Raw genomic sequence first — 24,243 nt, forward strand, 5'->3', positions numbered from 1 at the left:
TCTTCCTAACAACTTGACCTTGAGGAAGTTAATCAATCTGTCTCTGCTTTAGTTTCTTCTTTCAGGAAATGGGGATAATATCAGTATTTACCTGATAGGATTGTGGTAGCGATTAAATAAGTATTTATAAAATTCTTAGAGTAGTACCTGGTATATATAGAAATATTTGTTAAATAAATAATGAAATAATAACAGTATTTACAATTATTTCTCTATGAAGTGCTAATAAAATGTTTCACATGAGATTGACATTCATTTGGTAAAATGTGTGCTAAGTTACTTACTATTTCTAATCTCTTGTGATTAAATTTGTTAAAAAAAATAGTGCAAGTTCTTCTTCCACTATCCATTTAAGGGTGTTTTGTCTTAGTATATGATAGTTCTTATCTTTTTGTCAGATATTTGATAAATGACATGATATGTTTAGGAGATTCCAAAGTAGATGAGAGTTTTATTAACAATTTGGAGATGTTGTTTGAGTTTCTGGTGCATAGGTTCTTGTGGCTTCTCAGTATCTAAAATATTAGGCTGTTCCCCCTCTCCCTTTTTTTTTTTTTTTTTTTAACTGGGCTGCAAGCACAGATACGTGTTTAGTTGTAAGGGGACTATTTTCAAATTTGTATTGTAAAATTTATGCTTACTTTGATTATTCGTGACACTGCTATGTAAGAAAGTAAAAGTTTTGTGTCATAAAATTTTGCAAATCTATTTTGTGAGTGGTGTTCTTCACTTTGAAGAAATAAAATACTTTCTCAATAGGACAGATATTTTTGTTAATTTTTGTATTCATCTTTTCTGGGCTATTTTAGAAAAAATCTATAAAGAACACTTCAAGAAAAACCTTTTATAGTATTCATTCACATGGCAGTCATATTAAGGCATTCTTTGATAACTTAATATCACTTAAAATAGTTTCCTGTTTAACTTTTTAAAATTGTTTTAATTCTGTTTGTTTATCTGTTTTATTTCTTAGTTTCTCTGATAGCATTTACCACTATGGCTTTATTAACCATAATGGAATTTTCAGTATATCAAGATACTTGGATGAAGTATGAATATGAAGTAGACAAGGATTTTTCTAGGTAACTATTTTTTCCTTCTTGAAATGCCTTTAGATGCAAATTGTTTTAAAGGTAGCATATCTATTTATTTTTTTAAGTCCAACCTTTTATAGTTAGTTTGTTTTTGTTCTGAAGAAGTAGTTCTGATTAAGTCTCATCAATTACATGCACCAGGTGAAACATTTTAGAATCCCTTGAATACTGAATAAATTATAAAAGAGTGGTTCTCTGATTTAATACACTGTTTAAAAAGGTTAAGAGAACATAATATGTTTTTTCTTAGATGTTGAAATAGTGGGACTTGTTTAACGTTTTGAAACTTTACTCTTGATTTTAACATACCTTACCGATTTGTGTGAGCTAGAAAATAGTCTAAAGATACATTGTATATGCTTATAACTTGAATTTTGTAAATTATATCTAAACTAAATTTTAATGTAAATAACATCACTTAAAACTCGAAAATTTAGTACTATAATTAGGAGACAGAATATACTTTATATTATTTGGATTTTTTAACTGATCAAATATAACAAGTTTATAATATTAAGATTGTATTTGACAGGAGGAGACATTTACTTTTCAATTCCAATCCCAGCTTTGCCATTTACTAGCTACGTGACTTTAGGGAAGTTACTAAATCTATATCTACATGTGTTTTCATTTCCTTTTATATTAAATGGAGATAATAATTATAGTACATTCCTTATGTTGCTAATGAGAAGTAAGTCAATATAAATTGCTTTGTAACCTTGGGTAAGTCACACAACTGACTTCTTTTGGTTTTCAATTTCTCCATTATAACATGACTATTACTCTTGATAACATTAGTTTTCAAAAAAATATGTTGTTTTTCTTATTTTGTTTGTTTTTAGTACCAGTGAAACACTTTTTGTTTTTTTCCCCAATGGAATCTTACATAGTTCACCACATAAAAGTAGTGGGGATTCTCAGAAGCCTGTCTACTTGGTCTTATCCTCTGGTTGCTACAGCATCTCCTGTGCCTAAACCCCAGGGTTACTTGGAGTACAGTTTGAGCTCTAGACAACTTTAAGACTCCATGAAACTCTGTAAATCTGTAATTCCTGTTGAAACCCAAAGCATATTATTAAGAGTGAAAAAAGTGTTGATAGGAAGCATAAGACAAGACTGATCGATTGTACTCATTCAGTTATTCGTGGTGCTTAATTAAGTCTAATATTTGAAAGTTAATTCAATTTTAACTCATTATTTGAAAAGGCATTAAAAAGTTGAGCCTTTTAAAAAGGCCATGCAAAACTTTAAGCATCAGAAGCACCCCCCTCTACCCACCCCCTTTTTGTTTTCTGGCCGTTTGGTTGCATTTATCCCGACTCACACAAATCTAGTTTCCAATATGCTATTTCAATGGTTATGTGATTTTAAGCCTTATATTTACACTTCCCTGAACACCATTGGCGATCTACAAAATTGTGAAGCTATCCACTTTATAGGTCCATGATAAAGAATAAAGAAGATGTTTGTAGGGAATCAGGCATAATGCTGTATGGTATTTATTTGATGAATAGAGGAGAAAGTCTTGCAATTCCTAACTCTTACTTTTGAAAGTTTTAAATGAATATTCTACATAAGGTTAATGTAAACAAAAGTTAAGGCTTTTTTCTAAGTTGCTTCGTATTATTAATTATAGAGTTGCCATTAATCAAAGGATGCTATATTAAAAACATGAAATCAGAAAGGCTTTTGGAATGATCGCAAAATAAACTTTCACTTTTAAAGTGAAAAGGAGAATTGATATCCAAGTTCTAATTAGCTTATTTTATTTTTCTTGAGATCCAAGTTTTTCATATATCAATTGATTTATACTTCTAATGTTTTTTTGAATAATTGGTAAGTACTAATGTTTTCTTTTTGTCTTGTAGCAAATTGAGAATCAATATAGATATTACTGTTGCCATGAAGTGTCAGTGTAAGTACATCTTTAACTTGATGAATTCATATATACCTATGATTTAAACCGGGGTCCCCAACCTCCATGCCGCAGACTGGTATCTGTCTGTGGCCTGTTAGGAACCTGGCTGCACAGCAGAAGATGAGTGATGGGCAAGCAAGTGAAGCTTCATCTGTATTTGCGGCTGCTCCCCAACGCTAATTAGCATCACTGCCTCAGCTCTACCTCAGATCATCAGGCATTATAGTCTCATACAAGCACCAGTCCCTGGTGCCAAAAAGATTGAGGATTGCTAGTTTAAACAATTGCTGGTAAAAAGTGAAAACCACCGGTGGTTTTTTAACACTATTTTCCCTATGGGGTGTCTTAAAAAACTATTGCACTGTTATTTAATAATGCAAGTCGTTTTTCTCCCCAGCTTATATTCTTAAACTTCTTCTCCATAAAAAGAAGGGATTTAACTGTCACTTTACTATAATTAAAATAAAAGAAATTGGAAGAAATTTTTGTGAATCCAGAGTTTTAGTTTCTGTATATCCTTTACTTCTTTCTCCTTTGGAGTACCAGTTTTTATACCCATGTTCCACAAACATATCCTGTTTAACTCTGTTAGTTTACCACCCTTTGTTTTTACTCTAGTATTTAAAATACAAATCCAAATCTTTTAAGTTAATAGTTATGTTACTCTTTTCTGTTTCCTTCACTGCCTTCACTTGATTATATTGGTAAAAGTGAAAAAAACTGTTAATATGCCAGATAATGCTTGAATTAGTATTACTATCAAAAATGAAGATGCTTTTTCATGAAAGTTACCTTTTAAATTACTGCTCGAAATTAGAGACCAAGAATTTAGTAGTTGACAAAATTTTTTAAAGTGTGAAATAGTATTATCCAATTAAGAAAATTTATTTCTGGGTGATTTCATCTCAGAACAACTTTAAATCTCTTTTCCTTTTCTATTTATTTTTCCTTATGTTTGTGGTTTTTAAAGAAAATAAATACTTTGTATCTAAATTATGAGCTAGTATTAATACTAAATGTCATATTTTACCTTACTTTAGATGTTTGAATACCATTAAATTTTTAGCCTTTTCAAAATAGACTTTTTCTATTGGTTGATTTTTAAAAGTCATCAGTAGCTTTGCTTTAAGTTGTCTTTTAATCTCTAAAAATAATTCTTGTAATTAATATTATGTTTAGCAGACATTTAGTACTTGTGATTAGGTTCTTGTCAATTTTTACAAAACTTTTCAATACGGTACAGTTTATGCTTTTTACCATGAGATTCTAAGTCATCTTTTTTACTGAGCAAGAAGTAGAAAAAGCATTAATTCTTGGAATAATCTCTACCAAAACTATATAATGCTACTGTTTTATCTTTTGAAAAAATAAGCAATGTAACAAATATGTTAGTTTACATCAGCTGTAGTTTGGCTCTTAGCATAGAAATTAAAACTTCTAATTTTTTTGTGCAGATGTTGGAGCAGATGTATTGGATTTAGCAGAAACAATGGTTGCATCTGCAGATGGTCTGGTTTATGAACCAGTAAGTTTGATTCATATTTTTTTTTTTTACTAATGTGCTTTGAGAAATTGTTTCCTCGAAAACAGTTTTGTTATCTGATTTTTTTGTCTCAGCTAGTTTTAAAGTAGATTTTCTTAATTCAAAAGTAATCCATATTCTTTGTAAAAGTACGGAAGGTAAAGGTTGGTTCTAATGCCAAAGCTTTGAGATAACCATTATTAGCATTTTGAATAGGCATCCAATATCTGTTTTATAACCTTAGTTTTGTATTTTTTGTCAATGCTTTCTAAGTTTCCTTTTCTATTATAGTTGTTATAGTGATGACATTTTCTTCTTTTCCTCTAATAATATAGAAATGTTGTGTCCTCTTTGTAGTCCAATATTACCAAATTTAGGTATTTAAAATTTTTTGAGCTGTACTTCTCTTATCCTAATCAAGAATGAAGTAGTATCTAAGAGAAATATTATATGTATTTACTTTTTTCTCTCACTTTCATACCTTTATTTCCCAAACTTACTGAAATACTGACATTCTCTTATTTTCATAGCATAATTTGTGTATACTATAATTGATTTGTGAGAAAATATCATCACGTTACAGGGGCAGGTATCACATTACAAGGGCTGATGATAACAAGTCATGACCAGAGAACTAGCCCTAAAGAATCTATAAAGAATAAAGCATGGAACTTTATCCACCTGCTTTGATTTGCTGACTGCTCTGTTGGCATTGTGGTGCTTAAGGTTTACTATGCATTCTTGTGGGTTTTTTTGTTGACCATTGACCTTTGCAAACTGTTCTTTAAACAAAATTGCAAAGCAAAGATCAAAGGTGATGGAGGAGAATTAAAAGTAACTGAATGTGTGGAGGAAAAAAAAACCTCTTAGGTCAGTTTGATTACCAGATTATTTTTAGTTTACAGCAACAAAAATATGTATGCCTTTTGAGCCACACTTTTAAAATAGAAATTTCTCAAGAAAAAGTAACTTTGTTATTGCTACTCTTAATCTTTCTAACTCCTCCGTACCCCACTCAAAAAATTGATTTCATAGTAATTTTTAATGAGGTTAGGTACCTTACAAATTCAGGTACCATGTTACTGCATATTAAAGGATGATCAGGAAATTTAAGTCTAGATGACTATTATTAGGTACTTTAACATTCGCATTACATTTCATATTATTTTAAGAATAATTATTCAACTTTACCTTTCTGTTCTATTGTTTTAATTTTTTAGCATTCTTAGTTTCTTTATGTTTGTTTATCACTTTGTAGAAGGACTTTATCAGCAAGAATATGTGAGTTATGTTTATGAACTTTTAGCATGATTACCTATGTCATTCTGTTCTTCATACATGTAAACTTAGCTGAGGATAAAATTCTTGCTTTATGGTGTTTTCCACTCCAAACTTTATAGACATTTCGGCACAATTATTTTTTCCTTTGTAGGTAACACATTTACTTTAGCTTTTTTTCCTTTCACTTTTGAAATTCAAATATTTATCCTTTATATTCAAGTGTAGATCCCCTTTAGTTTTTTTTTTTTTTTTTTTTTGGTCCTTGGTGATCTTAATTTTTAAGTCTTTTTTGCTTGTTTGTTTGCTTTAATGTTCAAAGCAATGCCTTTGTTTCTGTTTTTTAAATTATATGATGTCGAATTTTGTGGAGTGATTATCAATATCTATCAATCCTTACATTAGATACGTATTTTGAACTTTGAGTTCTATGAGATTACCTCAATCCAGCAAGATCGGTCTTCTCTTGGATGCTTTCGTTATGTTTTAAAATTCAGTGATTACATTTTCCACCTCTAATATATTGCAGATCAGTCACTCCATTTTTTATCTGTATGATGCTAAATCTTATTAAGAAATAATTAACATTTTTCTTCTTATTTTTAGGAATGGTTTTATAGAGGAAAATTAGCTCAAGTATCTCAGATTGACCACTTCTTTCAAATTAATGAATATATTAATACACTCACTGATAAATTGATTTTCTTGCTCATCTTTAGGATTGGGGAAGAAGTGGTCTATTATGTGACTGAGAATTGAAATAGAATGTTATGTCAGTTTCTATTCCCTCTCCCTTTTTCCAGATATAGATGAAAGGAGAAAGATATATCGTTTAGATATCCTGCGTTTTAAGTCAAATTAGAGCCACAAATGGTTTTGGAAAGAAAGGAGGAAATTACAAATGGGTCCAGGATGGCAGAGTGGTTCACCAGGGCACCCCAAATTTCCTTTCCTGCATTTAATTTAGGCTCAATTTAGGTAAATTCTTTAACCAGTGTGACTATCCTCAATAGCAAGCAGCTGTGGCATATGGTGGTCTTCTTGCTTAATTTAGAATACTGTCCAGATGGCCACAGAATGGCTAGGAAATAACAGTACTGTGGGATTCTCTCACCATGTGGTCTCTGGCACTTGATTGAATTCCTAAAAGTGTTCCTTGGATGGAGACTGCCTCTTTCTCAAGTGTTTTATCTTTTGTCACTTGTTTATTCCTCTGAATTGAGGATTTTACTTGCTGCCTAACATGGACTTTTCTGTCCTGTGAAATAAATTTTCTCAGTTTAGTCTCCCTTGTATTCTTGTGTTGCATAAGTTCTTGAAAATTTCCAGCATGTGGATGCTAATTTAGAATAATTTAAAGTCATGATATAAATTGTGTCCTAATTTTTATGTTTATCTGGACATTTTTAGAATTTGGTAATGAAGAGATTTAATTATCTTGAACTTCAAATTTATTTATGTTGTTTCTCTAACATTCTCTTCATATTCTAAGTGTCAGTCCTTTTCTTCACATTAAGTTTCTGATTTTGTTTATATATTTTTTTCTGGATAGCTTGTCTCTGTAGCTAAATTTTAAGCTCCTGAGAAGCATTAACTTATTCTTTCTTTTTTATAGTTCACAAAATGGGAAGCATAATGTCTTGTTAGTATTAGGCACTGATGAATATGTTAGAATGATGTAATTGTGACATGATTATTGATTATTCCATTGTAAAGAGTTTCTGCCATCTCAATTACTTGTGGAATAGAAAAGTTTAAATTTAACTGTCATCTAATTAAAAGTCATGTCTCAGCTAGAAAGTTAGGAACTTAAAAATGTTTAGTTATATACTTTTATCAGTAATTTTTTAAATGTTTAACAATGTTTCTGCTAAGTATTCATTCCCTATTTCTAATTTCTTTGAAAATATTTAAGTAATGTAAAATATTGAGTATATTTAATATAATATAAAATAAAATTATTTATTTTCAAATTTTACTCTTACTGTTTTAATGTGCACTCTGAATATTAAAAACTTAACCCTAATAACTTTACGAGTTTCTAAATCATGATTACTCAGTGTACTGTGATAGTTACTATTCTGCTATTTGCTATTATATTTCATTGGTATTTCTTTATTTTAAAGAATTATTTTTTAAAAAAATATGGGAAAGTGAGGACTCTGGCAGAGCTGAGTTTATATACTGTCCCTTACTCTTTGTGATTTTGAAAAAATATTTTACCTTTTGAGGTTTTTCTTTATATGCAAAAGGGAAAGAATAACAAAAAACTTATAAGGTTGTTATGAAAGTTACATGAGACAATGAATTAAAGTAGCATAGTGCTAGCAAAAAGTAGGCTACTCAGCAGCTCCTTTACCCTAAGCATTCTACTAAACAGTTTGAGTAAGTCAAAGGAAGAATCACATAGTCCCTATTGCCAGTTATTTTATTCACAAGGTAACTGGGGAATAGTCGCATGCAGCGTCATCTGTTTGCCTGGGATTCTTTCACTTTATTAAAGAGCAAGGATTTATAGAGAGTAGTAGGTTAGGGCCTGATAATGGAGGGTTAATTAATATTAATAAATTAAAAAGAATAGTCTTATGAATTGCCTTTATGAAAATCAAAAGTGTAGCTTTTGTCGCAAAATTAAATTGTGAATATTGCCACAATCCATGAGAAGCTTTCATACTTCACTCTGATTCTATAAGTAGGCAAGTAAGATTTTGAATTGATGAAGACAGTGCCTAGATAAAATTTCTTGAATTATTTTTCATTGATCAATACATTTAAAAATTACAGTGCTATTGTTTAGCTCATTTTCAAAAACTGTTGATTTCATCATAGTATTAGCCCATTAAGAATATGAGCTTTGGAAGCTTGCATATTGTATTTAAGCTCTATATATTTCTTTTTCCATTTTTAATCATTTTAAGTTTCATGCTGACATCATTTGAATGATTTTAAGTCCTAAAATACCATTCTGTACATATGATAGATTACTGATTTGTATCCATCCCCTTAAATGTAGATAACTATAATAGCCAAATATTTAATTAGTAAAATTTTATTATACTATTTTTGATTAAAAACATCATATGTTTAAACTTTTAATGTTGACTTATTGAAGATTAAATGTAAATAATGAATACTTGTTTTTAACAACACTCTAAATTTGTTTCTTGTTCAAAGAAAAATTTTAAAAATTATGACATAAAAGCCAAGAGAAATTGATAATGCTAGTGATTATGTTTTTCTTTATTTCAGGTGATATTTGATCTTTCACCACAGCAAAAAGAGTGGCAGAGGTAATAAGTAAAGTATTGTGGGCCATAAAAATCTAGGTCACATTTTGTCTATTTTTCCTATTGTGAGTTATTAATAGATTAGCATATTTCTCCAGGCATTTTTTGGATGAAATATTAGCAGAATATAGTATATAAATATAATCTTTACACTTTCAAAAATTTTATCAGATCTTAGGAAAGTCATGTACAGTTTCATCTCTAGTGCACTTTAAATCATGAATACACTTTCATTTAAAATTTTATTAACTATTTAAAATTTTTAAAAGCAGTATATGATCATTGTTTCAAATTCAGTTTGAATAGAAAGGATATAAAGTAAAAGTAAAAAAAAGCCTTCTCCTCATTTCATAAACCTAGTACTAGTGACTAGTGGTAACTATCAGAGTTAAATTTCTTGTGTAATCTTTTAGAAATCTTCTGTTCGTATACATTTTGGTATGTTCCTAATACAAATGGGATCATTCCATATGTTTTTTCTATAGTTCGTTTTTTTATCTAACGTTATATTTTGTACATCTCACATCACTACATATAGTAGTCCATTTTATGTATAAACTAATTTATTGTATTGTTATTGACAGGTATTTAGATTACTTGTAAGGTTCAAATATTAAAAACAATAATCAGTGAAAATTCTTGAACCTAATTTCTTATATACTTGTATGCGTGTTTGTGTGTGTTCGTGTATGTAGTTTCTAGAAATGGAATTTCTCTTCCAGGGGATATGTAATTAACATTTTTGAGGGGGTGACTCCACGGTGTAGTGGCTAGCATACCTGCTTTACACACAGAAGGTCCTGGGTTCGCTCCCCAAGTAGAGCCAAGTAGAGGGTGCATGCTGCAAGTGTGTGGGAGGAGACGCCTTGCCTTCAGAGATCAGGTTCTTAAGGGAAAACGGAAACATCCATAGGTCAGGGGTGGAAGTGGGGGTAGAAGTGAGAGTAGGGGGGAATTAGCGAGTAAAAAAAAATTGATATGTTTTCATCACAAAGGAAAAAAATTTAACTCAATGAAGTGTGATGGTTGTTAACTAAACTTATTGTAATTATTTTGTGATAGCTACATAATCAAATCGTATTTTGTATACCTTATATAATGCTATCTGTCAATTATATCTTAATAAAACTGGAAAAAATTTTGATAATGGCAAATGTCTTAGCAAAATAGTTTCACTTAAACTATGTGAGAGTACTCATTTCTGTATAGTCTCAACAATAGCAAGAACTTTTTTTATTTTTGCCATTTTAATGGGTGAAAAATTGTATTGTACTTGTTTTAATTAGCATTTTTTAATGTATCAATTAAAAAGGTTTTTTTCCATTGTACTCTTTTGTATGTGAACTTGCTCATTCATGCTGTTTACCTAGTTTGCTTGGTTATTGGTTTTTTCCCTAACTCTAAAGAATCTTTTGTATATTAAAGAAATTAGTCCTTTGTTATAAGTAGTTCCCCTACCCCCAGTACCATAGACTTTTTTTTTTCTTTTTTGGTCTCCAGGTTATGTCTTTTGCTTAGAAAGACTTTATTACAAATAAATATTTTTATTACCTAACTTTATTATTACAAATAGGTATTTTTTACCCATCTTTCTTTAAATTTTCTTTTCAGTCCCTAATTATATTTTAGAGGCATTCTCTTTTGATTTCCAGTTTCACCATTTGGGGAGATTTTAAAATTAAGGTTGAAATTAAATGTAGTTGAACAAAAGAACTAAGCCTTAGATGTCTCTGGGTTTCTAGTGCTTTAGTAGAAAAGCATCTAGAGATGAACTGTTGCTTTAAACTGGACATATTAAAGTGAGAAGCCACCTTTCATTTGGAATTTTATTCATTGCTCAAGACTAGTAATAAGTGGGAGCAGAGATTGTGTTTTTATTGTTAAAATGTTAGACATTTTCCATCATAGTACATTTTCTATGTATCTTCATATATGGAATATAAGCTTGGATATTTATTGGTATATTTGAGGTAGAAGTTACACACACGCACTCACACACTCCCTACATATAGTTTGATGTCATTAACCTCTTTTCCCACTGCTCTGCACTAAAAGTTAAACTCTAGAAATACTAGACATACAAAAATATGAAGCTTTCAATTTCTGCTAGCATTATATCCAAAGATTTTAAGTCTTCTGAAGGTGGGACCTGGCTTCTTGAGGCTTCCTAGATAATGGTGTTCTGCTTTTAAACAAATATTATTGAATGGACTAGAGGTATTTAAGCCTTGACATCCTGAATAATGTATTTACCAAAATGTTCTTTACCTTTAGAATTTGCTAAAAAGAGATCTGAGTTTTCTCTTGTGATGTTCTTCTTTCTTAAAATATTTGGCATTCTAATTAATCTCTCTCAGTAGCAGTAAATCTGAGTCCCTGGATATAGCCTTTCTGATCTCTGCTTTTTCTAGATTTAAGATTTATTCTGAACTAAATTTATAGCCTAAAACTGATTTGTTATTTTAAATTGGCCTGTATTACTAGGGTTTTTAGTGGATGGTACATCAGTATATCACCACTTGCACTTCTAGAATATATTTTTTATTATAGTAGGATGTGATATATTATCAGATTTACATTTGATTCTTTTTTTGATTACCTGTATTTGTTTATAATTTTTCAGTTATTTATATGTATGTATGTGTGTGTGTATACATGTATATATATATACATACACATTTATATATGTGTGTGTGTGTGTGTGTGTGTGTGTGTGTATAGAGAGAGAGAGAGAGAGAGAGAGAGAAAGAGTAGTTTTTGAGTGAAAAATAGAGTTCCCAAATACCTTTTGCCCCCACACATGCACAGCCTCTGCCATTATCAACATCTGACATTGGAGTGGTACATTTCATACAATCTTTGAGCCTACATGGACACATCATTATCACTCTAAGTCCATGGTTTACATTAGGAATCACTCTTGGTGTTATATATTCTGTGAATTTTGACAAACGTATGATGACATGTATCCACCATTATAATATCTATAGAATAGTTTTGCTGCCCTAAAAATCCTCTGTGTTTTGTTGGTTCATTCTCTTTGCCCTCTGTGTATAATTTTTCACTTGAAGAGTTCAAACTTTAATACAAATGACTTTGGATGTTAGTTAAAATAGAGAAATTAAGGAAGTAAAATAGAATCATATCTAAAAAGGCAAAGTTGTTGCTAATAATGGTAGGAGATATTAAGTCTCAGTGGTAGAAGTGTTAGAGGAAAAGCTTTTATTCTTGATTTTGTTGTTTAGAATGAGTAATTTCATAAGTTATTGTGAATGTAATAATTTTGTAAAAAAATATTCAAGCAACTAATTTACTCTTTGTGGCTAGGTATATTTTAAAAGAATCACATGGATTCTTAAATGTATACTTCGTTCTCTATAATTTTATGCCTTAGATGCTGATATTCTTTTTAAAAATTATAGCTAGAGCAGAATATTTTATTTGGAATGGTCTTGTCATAGAATAAAGTTCAGGTGTCTTTGGAAAAAAGAGACACTAGGTGATATTAAGTGGCACTGTGGCCTGGTTTGTAATGAGAATTGCATACTTGTGCTATGGGTTTTACCCCAGTAATCTCTCACTTTAAGTCTATCAGAATTATTGTGTGTCCCCTTAATTGTCTTATTTTGTGTGTCTGTAATACTTTATTCAATGACTGACAAAAAGTAAGGATTTTGTAATTGCCGCATGCATGCATGAAAGACGTATTTAGATATTTAGGTAAGCAAAAGCTCCTTCTTAGTGAACCAGACTGCATGTCCATTATTGATGGAGGCAGACAGGCTTATTGTGGAGCCCAGCTGTTATACCCGTAGCCACCTTACCTTGCTTTTTTTACTTTTTAAGAAAAATGACCAAAGAAAACTTGGTACTTTTTTTAAAAATAAAGTCTTGTAATAATAAATGTGTGGCTTAGCTAATTCAGCTAACTATTGTAATATTTTAAAAAGTGTTGGCTTTCTTTGTGTACCTTAACCATATTTATAAACTATTGCTTGTTCGCGTTATATTTAGGATGCTGCAGCTGATTCAGAGTAGACTGCAAGAAGAACATTCACTTCAAGATGTGATATTTAAAAGTGCTTTTAAAAGTTCATCAACAGCACTTCCACCAAGGTGAGATGTATATTTTAAATGTGCAACTATTTATTATGAATTTCCTTTGACATAATTTTATTATTGATTTAGTCCTCTGAATCTCATTTCTCAGAAAATATAATCATTCTGTATGAAGAAGATATCTTTTTTACTGTACAATTTATAGCCTATGATATTGATCAAGATTATCACAAATAATATTACAGCTAATCCTTGAACAACATGAGTTTGAACTACGCAGGTCCAATTACAGGCAGGTTTTTTTTTTTCAATAACTACCTGTACTGTTCTTTATCCATGGTTGGGAGTTCACAGATGAGAAGGGCTGATTGTATGCATTGAACTATGCCATTTTATATAGAGGACTTGAGCATCTGCAGATTTTGGTATCTTTGGGTTCTGGAACCAATCCCCTGCTGATACCAAAGAACCAACTATATAGTTAAGTTTGGAGGAATTCAAAAGCTATACATGGATTTTTGACTATGTGGGAGTCAGCACCCCCAATACTTACATCGTTTAAGGGTCAATCATTTTCATTTAATTTTCTCTTTTATATATATAAGGTATACCTCCTTATAAAATTATATTAGGTTTTAAGAACAAATGAATTGTATTTATCATTACGATGGTGTATAAATTTTGATGAGGAATTTGTTTTTTATTTTACTTTCTTTTCCTTTATAGATTAGAATAGCTAATGTTCAGAAATGCTATAATCATAAAAATGATCATTTAAATTTAAAACTCTAGGCTTCACATTTGCTTAGGAAGAAAATGTCATTGTCTCTTTGAACTTAGACAGCATGCCCTTCCCTTATATCATTCTTATTCCCATCCTCCTCTGCCCTACAAAGTGGCAAAAACAGATAACGAAAATATATCTTTGTTGGACTCATTCTTTACTTTTAATCTTCTATCATTGCATAGTCCTCTAGTTACATTTGAGAACCATGGAATTTTATATTTGTTAAATATATATGATAATTAAGCAATTTTTTTTTCCATTTTACAGATGTGGTTTTTTAATATAAATATAGACTTCAAAAACCTGAGTTTCTGTTTTTGACATTTATAACATTACCTAAAAATTGATCTTTAAGGATTTTTTCTCTCTACTAAATTGTTTTACCATGAAATGCTGACCTTATTGAATGTTCTGTAAGCAATTTTAACATATCTTGTTGTAATAGGGAAGATGATTCATCACAGCCTCCAGATGCTTGCAGAATTCGTGGTCATCTCTATGTCAATAAAGTAGCAGGAAATTTTCACATAACTGTGGGCAAGTATGTTCTTTTCACCTACTGAAAATCCTTTAGACAAGTTGGCAGTGTGGTTAAAAATAAATTCTTTGCTCATCAAATAATATATTACTAACTAGTGAAGGACTGTTTAAAATGTTGTGTATTTATATTTTTGATGTTTCAAGACTGATGTTCAGGGCTTTACTCTCAGGACAGAGACGACTACTAACTTTAAAAACTACTTGAAATGTTAAATAGTCATGTCATATTTTATATATTAAAGAAGTGAGCTGTAGGTAAATATGAACTAAAACCTACTTGACAAGTTTTAGTAGCCAAACAACTCTTACCTAGTCATTTCTTTAGTTTATTCATTTTGCTTGCATGGTAGTTGGTTTTTGTTGTTGTTTTTTTTTTGTTTTGTTTTGTTTCGTTTTGCAATCATCATCAAAATGTAATCCCTAACATTATTCAGGATCTCAAATCCCTTAGTTTAGACAAGTATTTTGACGTTGTTAGATATTCATCGTGTCTGGGATAAAGTTATATTAGGTGGAAGTTAAGAAAAAATATTAGACCACCAACCTTCATAAATAACACCCAGCACAGAACTTGTTATACAGTAAATACTCAGTACATTTCTGAATGAATAAATAGATTTTCTGATCTTCCCTCCCTCTCTCCCTGCCTCCTCCCTTCCCTTGTTCCTTCCTAAGTTGCAGAGCTGAGCAATTCTTCATTGTAAAAGACAGTTTTTGATGAGTACTTTCTAGGCACCAAGTACCATGCTAGATACCAAGGGTGAAACTGAAAAAAAGAAAAAGGTTTTTGTCCTTGTGGTGCTGACATTCTGTGAGAGTCCAAATATTAAACAGTGAATTATACTAATGATTATTTAATTATAGTTATAGCAAAGCTGTCAAGGAGAAATATGGCTGATAAGAAATTATATAACCCTACCTACTCTGTAAGTCAGCAGAGACTTTATTGAGGAAAACTTTAATAGCATTCAAACCAGTAACTGATTAGGAATTTTGTATATAAAGGAGAGAAGGGCATCAGAGAGAAAGGTTGCAAAGCAGGAAAGACAGTGGCTGGAGATACACACATACACACACACACACACACACACACACACACACGAATAGAAAGATAGCATTAGGCTTTTATGCATGATTATTTCAGTGTTTACAGTTATCAGATCAAACATTTCTTTGTCTTCGTTGTCCTACTCTTAACATTCATTTTTTGTTGTTTTGTTACTGTTGACAGCACCCATTCTCCCCATCCTCAACCTGTAGATGGGAACTTTACAATTTCTTGGTATCATACAGGTCAATAATAGTTGGCTCAAAGAAATTTAGAAGATTTTATTACTCCAAAACTAACTAAAAAGAGTAACTTTGACAAATACCGTTTGAGCCTCTATTTATTATGGTCTTTGTTCCCAGTTTCGTGTCTCCCTTCATGCAGTGTAACTCATACCAGCAATAAGAGAAGCCAAATGGAAAAGTATTTGGTTTGTACCTTATCCTTATCATCTCTGGGATATTCTATAAACCCACTCTTAATTTTTTGGTACTAGATTTATCAAGTTCAACATTGATCTTTTTGAAGATCTCACATTACCTCCCAGGCACAGTATCATTCTCAACTGTATTATAAAGGAGAAATAAAAAGAACATGATTTATAATATAATATTTCAATATGCAAGTTCTTCAGCATGAATACATTAGATAAGGTAGGGAAGTAGGCAGATGCTTGCCACTTATATGTAGAAGCATTAGATATACAACAGCTATAAATGGAGACTAAAACACATGTATTGGCCACTCAGATATCATAAATGGTATTTCAGTTGATGAGGTAATATTCTGAAATAGTGAACAGCTCTTTGTAATACTGTAAACAAAACAAAATAACAACATTCCCTCTATTTCCTGGGAAATTTACTACAACAAAGTATTTTGTATAGGTAAATGGAGTTAAATTCTAGACCCAGATCATTATACATAGGTTTTTCACCTATATAAATGCCACTTAGAGTGTTGGAAGTCATGTAAAATGTGGGACAATATTTTTGTGTGTGACTGTCATTGTACTGCAGGATGCCTTGTGCTGTTATCCACTAAATGCCAGTAGCTACTCCTCCTAAATAACCATGTCAACTGAAAATAACCTCCCCTCAGTGCCCCACAATTTTCAAACAACCTTTCCTTCACTGAAAATTAATGGAATAATATATCAGAGCACATAAAAAATATGAAATTCAGATTTCAGTATCTAAAAATAAAGTTTTACTGGAACATAGTCGTGCTTAATTAAAGCTTGTGAAAATTTGTTTTCTCTCCCATCATGTACCTAACTATATGATATCTTCAATTTTGCCCTTGGCTTTCAAAGCCTAAAATATTTACTGCCTGGCTCTTTACAGAAAATTTTTGCCAACCCCCAGCTTATTATATTGCTGAAATGAGTAGACTCACCTACTTAAATCATAGTCCAAGTATGTTCTTATTTTATATTAAGAAAATTATATAACTTAGGAAAGATCTCTTTTATAATTGTAATTAGCTATATTTTTAAATGTTATTACTTTAATCTTTTTTTCCTCCTTTCAGGGCAATTCCACATCCCCGAGGTCATGCACATTTGGCAGCACTTGTCAACCATGACTGTAAGCAGTTTCTGAAGATTTTCTCTATAAAGAGGCCTTTGAGGAAAAAAAGTGTTTTTTGTTTGTTTGTTTGTTAATTTTTTAGTGCAGGTGCAAGGTAGGGCTTTGAAAGTGGGCTGTTTGAAAACAAGATATCCAAAGGAGAAAAGAAATGATTAGATTTATTGATTCTAATCCATTTTATTTTGTCTTTAAGCTATTTATAGACAATTTGTATTTATATTTAGTCATGCCTCAAAAGTTGCTAAAGTTAGGGAGGAGTCTTGGTATTCTTTATATCACTTTGTACAAATTTATGCTAATCTAATGGATAATGAAGAAAATATATTTGAGGTATATTTCAATACAAAAATCTAAATATGGACATATATACATGTACATATAAAGTACTCAAGTTAGTTTCTTACAGTGATTATCATAAAACTTAGTTTTTAAAGTCTGCTCTAGAGAATAAAACAAGTAATAAATTCCATAAAAAATCACTTATATTACATTTAACAGCGTATTATCTGATCATTTTCATTATTTGGCTTCATGGACATCATCCCAGTTATTCTAACAATACAATCCTATTACTATGTGATGATTTGGACCAGGAAAGACATATAATATTTTTTAGATGTCAATTTATATATAATCATGAAATTAGAGATATATCATTTTATCAGAATTTACTTAACCTTATATTTTTAATTCCCACATATTTATAAGCATTTCTCTCAAAATTATTGTTTTAAATAGTACATTGTTATACCTGCAGATTTTAGGTATTTTTATTTGAAATTAGATAAGATTATGAACCAATCTATAATATGTGTTTTGAATAATATAATTTCTCTACTTAATTGGTTTTATATTTTGCCTCTTAGCATACAACTTTTCTCACAGAATAGATCATTTGTCTTTTGGAGAACTCGTTCCAGGAATTATTAACCCTTTAGATGGAACTGAAAAAATTGCCGAAGATCGTAAGTACTTAATAGTTATAGTTGGAATTTACACGTAAGCAATTGTTCTTATATTTTAATATTAATACATTTTTAATAATCCTCTTCCTAACCCTCTTGTAACAGATAAACAGATAAATCTTCAAGTGGTTTAAATGTTTGATCATTTTCAAGTGGAGTTGTGTGCAGATAGACTCTGTTTTAGTAGGAGATAAAATTTAGATACTAAAAACAGAGGCATAGAAGAGACTAAAAAATTAAATATAGGCTGGTGGAGTTGTAGAATTTAAAAGGTCTCTAAATATATGAACGGTTAATTTGTTTTTAGGGTATGACTGCTTTTCTTTTTCTGGCTTTATTGAAATATAATAGACAATTAGTTGCTCATATTTACATTGTACAATTCAATGAGTTGTACAATTCAATGAGTTTTTAGTTGGCATACAATAATAGTTTCGGTTGTATGGCATAGTGATTAGAGATCTGTCTAACTAACAAAGTGATCATCTCGCTAAATCAAGTCCCCGTCTTCCCCCTTACATGTTTATTACAACATTATTAACTATTTTCCTTATGCTGTACTTTATGTCTCTGTGTTTATTTTGTAACTATCCATTTGTATTTCTTAATCCCTTTGCCCTTTTTTGCCATCCCCCAAACCCTCTCCCATCTAGTAGCCCTCAAAATATTCCCTATTTCTATGAGTTTATTTCCATGTTTTTTGTTGTTGTTTATTTTGTTCTTTAGATTCCACATGTGTATGAAATCATGCAAAATTCATCTTTCTGTATCCGACACATTACATTCAGCATAATACCCTCTAGATCTATCCAGACAATATCTTTTTCCATCTTCTTTCTTTTAGTCTGTGTGTGTCTTTTAATCTGAAGAGAGTCTCTTGTAGGCAGCATATGTAGGGGTCTTATTTTCTTATCCATTCAGCCACTCCCTCTTTTGGTTGAAGCACTTAATTCTTTTCTATTTGAGGTACTTGTTGATGGGAATGTAGTTATTACCATTCTTTATTCCTGTTTTAGATACATGCTTTTTTTTCTTAAAGAAGTTCCTTCAACATTTACTATAATACTGGCTTGGTGTTGATAAATTCCTTTAGCTTATTTTTGTCCGTGATGCTCTTTACCTGTCTTTCGATTGTAACTGATACCTTTGATGGATAAAGTATTCTTGGTTGTAGGTCCTGAGTTTTCATCATGTTGACTATTTCGTGCCATGCCTTCTGTCCTGCATAGTTTCTTTTGCCAGTCTTATGGGTGCTTCCTTGTAGGTAACTACTTTTTTCTTGCTTCTTGTAAGATTTTCTCTTTGTATTTAACCATTGGCATTTTAATTGTAATGTGTCTTGATGTTGGCCTCTTTGGGTTCATCTTTTTTGGGACTCTATGAGCTTCTTGGGTTGTATGTCTATGTCCTTCACCAGGTGAAGGAAGTTTTCCATCGTTGTTTCTTCAAATAGCTCTTCAACTTCTTGTTTTCCTTTCGGTACCCTTACGGCAAGGATATTTTTACATTTAATTGTGTCCCATGGGCTCCTTAAATAATTATTATAGTGTTGGCTTCTTTTTTCTTGCCATTCTGATTGAGTGTCCTTGGTTTCCCCATCCTCAATATCTGTGGTTCAATCCTCTTCTTTATCCACTCCAATGATTCCCTGTAATACACTCTTCATCTCAGATAATGTGCTCTTCATTTCTAACTGGTTCCTTTTTATAATTTCCAATTCCATTTTTATGTTTTTTATCTCTATGTTAAAGTTCTCACTGAATTCATCTACACTTCCCCTAAATTCATTGAGCATCTTTATAACCAGTGTTTTGAACTCTGCATCTGTTAGCTTCCTTGACTCCATTATTCCTAGATCTCTGTTCTGTTCTCTCATATGGCTTTCTGCTTCTTTGTCTTCCCATTTTGGCTTCCTTTCCATGTCTGTTTCTATGTACTAAGCCAAGCTCCTAAGTCTCTTGGTCTTTTTGGCGTGGCTTTGTGTAGTGGATGTCCAGAAGCACAGTCCTGAGAGGGATTCAGCTACAGACCAAGTTTAGCCCCAGCCTGTGCCCCTTCGGGGCCACCTGTTAAAATTCAGCAAGCAGTCCCCAGATGCTATGCTTATAATTGCCTCAAGAAACCACACCAGAAACTGAGGCCAGCTGCCACCAGTGTGAGTCTTAGTGCTGCTCAGCAAGGAACACTGGACTCGTGGAGGACACAACTGGATGTGGTTTGGGTGGGGCCATAAGTTTAGGGAGGCAGAGTTTCAGGGTCTCTTGGGTGGAGTGACCTGTTATCTAGTTTGATGATATGGTGGCTCTGTGTTCACACACTGGGAGTGGGGAGGGCTCAACGGAGGAACAGTAGATATCTGTGGCACTTCTGCCCAGGAAAGAACCTCACCTCCTGCTTGATTCCGACAACTCACTGTCCCTCTTTAAGTACCTGGTGCTCCTCGTGCAGCCCACCTGGCACTGGTGCTCAGAGCGAGCAGGTCCATCACTGCACCAGTCCGCTCTTGGACATGATCCCTTTAAGAGGCGTCTGTAGCTGCCGGCTGCCACCGCCACTGCCACAGCCTCCATCCCACTCAGCCGCTCGGGACCAGGCAGCTTTGCATCCTCACCTTATCCTAACTTCTCTCTTTGCAGGTGATTAATTATTACTTTCTCTAGTTGTTGTGCTTCTGTTCATCTAGATCCCAGGCAACTTTGCTTGCTGTTTGCTCCGTGTTTCTGTCACATCTTTGATTTGGTTGGAAGAGGGATGAACAAAGCCTCTATATCATCTACCCCATTTTTTCCCATCCTCCATAACTCTTTTTCTGTATTCACCAAAGAAAGAATAAGAACAAAAGAAAGTTTCAATATTCTAAGAATTTTCTTCTTTGTATGGTTCAAAGTTTTAGAATAACATTTTAGAAACCTCTCTGGAGAATTTTACAAACATCAGAGACTTAGAGTTATTCTAGAATGGCTTAATTATTAACACAAATAGAAGTAACATAGCATAGATACCTTTTATTACTGGTGTTTTAAACCTTCTATTCCATTTAAAATTTCAGTCTATCCAAATGTGAATGTATTTTTTTTTTTTTTTTTTTTTACTTTTGTAGCAAGTCATCTATTGTTTTCTGATGTTTTCGGTTGTCTTTCCTCCTGTTAAATAGATGTATTCTATGACAGGCTCCACCTATAGGACCTTTTAAGGATATTTAAAGTTTCCTGTGCTAGTAGGAATTCTAGCCTTCGCAAAACTGTAATTAAGGATTTAATTTTTTATTCAAATTGATTTATTAATATTCTTGTCAGTATTTTATACTTTAGCATAGTGTAATCAGATACAATAAAGATGTTTTACATAGAATATTGACTTACATTCATGAGTATATATGGAAATGTTTACATTTAAGGATACTTGAGTATACTAAATTTGGAAATGTGTGAGTAGAAACATTTTGAGAATTATAAACTCTATTATAATCTCATCTTAAGTATGTGTTCATTCTGTACTAGAATGTATTAAATATTACTTGAGATGTTCATTTGAAAACATGTTGATTAATACTTTGTTTCAAGATGCTAAAAGGAACTATAAATGTCTACACAAAAGGGGTTCTACATAGAAACAGATTTCATTTTCAAAAGGTTCTTTTTAAGCCTACTTGTTCCAAACTTTAAAAAGACTAAGAGGTATGCAGAATTATATTATAAAATGCTCCCAAATGAGTGTTATTCAAAGCTTTAAAGCAGATATACCCTTCTTTTTCCTAATGGATTTCTTATTGGGCCTCTTTTTCAAAAAAATCAGCATTATAAATCTGCTGTGTTAAGGTAACCATCTCCTCCTTTATGTTCTCCAGAAGTTTTGAAGGGATTACCTAGCGGTTACATCTTTAATACTGTGCAGATTTGGACATACAACCTTTATTACAATTAGTGGCTTCCAACAAAATTCATTCAACCGTATTCCCTACCCCCATTCCCGGCCTGGTAATGAAATTATTTAACAAACTGATAGCCCTTTCTTCAATTAACATTAGACAGATAGGTCTTCAGTAGGTCTTTGGCCACAGCTTAAATGGTTTCCAGTTTTTCTCGTCATATTTCTTTGACGCTTGGTGATTATTATTCATTGCATTGGCTCTTCACTCCTCACATGTGGTGAAGTTCCCTTTGTCCTTAAATTTTGCTTCCAAGTCTAATTATCCCACCTGTGTATACAGCATTATTTATTGCCTCACTACTCTCAATTTCATTTTTTTTTTTCATAAATAGTTACCTGAACACCGTTTTTTCTCCTAGCACTTTCCCCTTGCTCTCTCTATGACATGTTGGAGTTTATCTGTAAAACACTTCAAAACTAAGCCAAGCCTTGAGCTGTTCACCTTACATCAAAGAACTACTTAAAGGATGAAACCGAAGACCATCCACAGTTGATATGCCATCTATCAGTGGTAGACAAAGCTAACATCCTTTTGTCCTAATATTGTCTATGATAATGTTTAGGATATTAAGCTGAAATCAATAGTGGAAAAACTTGTTAAAAACTTCGTTTTGGAAAATTATATTGGTACAAGTAGTAGGAGAAATAAGAAGTGGTGAAATTAAAATAGGCTTTGCTTTATTATTTTAGAAACTCATTTAATGTTGGTATTTGAAGAAACCATTACACATTACTTCTCTTCCTCTTCTCTACAGTTTTACCCTTTCCTCCCCTATTCTGAATTACGCTGAGATAAGAGACAGAGAAATTGGACCGATGGAAATAAAAATTCATTCATGCTGAGCAAAAAAAGCTAGACGCAGAAATGTATATACTGTGTGCCTCCATTTATATGAAATTCTAGAAGACGCAAAACTAATTTATGACAATAGAAAGTAGATTAATGGTTGGCCCAGGGCCAGAGCTAAAGTGGATTAACCATTAAGGGATACAAAAAACTTTCTGAGGTGATGAAAATGTTTTATATTTTGATTGTGGTGGTGATCATATGGATAAATACATTTGCTAAAATTTATCGAATCATTTGTTTAAAATTAATGCATTTTGTTTATGTACACACAATTTTATGGATAATTACTACCATGTGGTGTGAAGTACATCTGTTTTCAGGTCAAACATAATTTTTTTAGAAATATACCTAGAGAATCAATGTTTTGTACTATATGAACTGTTAATTATTTAAAATTAAATAATAATTGGTAATATACTGGTATTTATGATTTGTATTGAACCTAGAATGTCTAATGACTATATAAATATGGGATTTTGATTACACAGAAACTCTAGGCCATCATTAAATAGTTTCTTGTCTTTGCTATAGTATCCATTTCTTACATTTATCTAAAGGTTGGCTAATTCAACTTTAGTTTATTAGTACTCTGAAAATGGGTCCAATGGTGGTTATACTATCTTAATTTTAGCCTTATTAATTTCTGTTAAAGAAATGTTACTTTTCCATATTTGATAAAAGGATGATGATGATTATAAAGGTATCTAAGTCACTAGTTCATCTTTTAAAAAGTGTGTGTGTGTGACTATTTTATGCTTACTGAGAACTTGTTTTACCAAGTATGAACATATTGCCTTCATTGATTGTTTTAAAATTATTTTTTTTAAAACATTGTCTTATGTAGCATTAAATTTCAGACTAAGCATATTTAATAGAAGGAGGATATATTTGGCAGTAGTGTCATTGTTACTGGATTGATGACAAAAATACATTTTGCTTTTATTCTAGACAACCAGATGTTCCAATATTTTATTACAGTTGTGCCAACAAAACTACATACATATAAAATTTCAGCAGACACCCATCAATTTTCTGTAACAGAAAGGGTAAGTTGAATCCAACTGAAAAAAATGATTTTTTGAAGCATTTTATTGTCCTCCTGCTACAAAATAAGTTTGTAGTTTCAATTGGTGCCCGCCCCTATTTAGAATTTGTGAAAGTTTTCAAATGCATTAACATATTATTTTGAACCTAGAAAATATCAGAAATAGGTACATATGTCCTAGAGCAAGAAAAGAAGTTGATTTTTTAAATCTGAAAGGTTTTGTATTCAATTAAAATTACTAACCTATGATGGTATTATTTTATTCTTAATATTTTAGTTTTGTAATGTGTTTTTCTCATGCATTGGTATAAGAAGTTCTTATCTGCCA

At 31.6% G+C, this 24,243-nt stretch overlaps 1 protein-coding gene across 1 annotated transcript in view; it reads left to right on the forward strand.

Moving 5' to 3' along the window:
- Positions 1-24,243, forward strand: part of ERGIC2 (ERGIC and golgi 2) — a 39,960-nt gene that overhangs the window by 8,925 nt on the left and 6,792 nt on the right. The window contains exons 3-11 of the mRNA XM_016152028.2: positions 974-1,082; positions 2,963-3,009; positions 4,467-4,537; positions 9,062-9,102; positions 13,114-13,215; positions 14,391-14,486; positions 17,067-17,122; positions 17,992-18,090; positions 23,819-23,916. Coding sequence (XP_016007514.1) covers positions 974-1,082; positions 2,963-3,009; positions 4,467-4,537; positions 9,062-9,102; positions 13,114-13,215; positions 14,391-14,486; positions 17,067-17,122; positions 17,992-18,090; positions 23,819-23,916 — 719 coding nt within the window. The remainder of the gene's footprint in view (positions 1-973; positions 1,083-2,962; positions 3,010-4,466; positions 4,538-9,061; positions 9,103-13,113; positions 13,216-14,390; positions 14,487-17,066; positions 17,123-17,991; positions 18,091-23,818; positions 23,917-24,243) is intronic.

Source organism: Rousettus aegyptiacus, unplaced genomic scaffold (genome assembly GCF_014176215.1).
Source record: "Rousettus aegyptiacus isolate mRouAeg1 unplaced genomic scaffold, mRouAeg1.p scaffold_m13_p_2, whole genome shotgun sequence".
Lineage (NCBI taxonomy): Eukaryota > Metazoa > Chordata > Mammalia > Chiroptera > Pteropodidae > Rousettus > Rousettus aegyptiacus.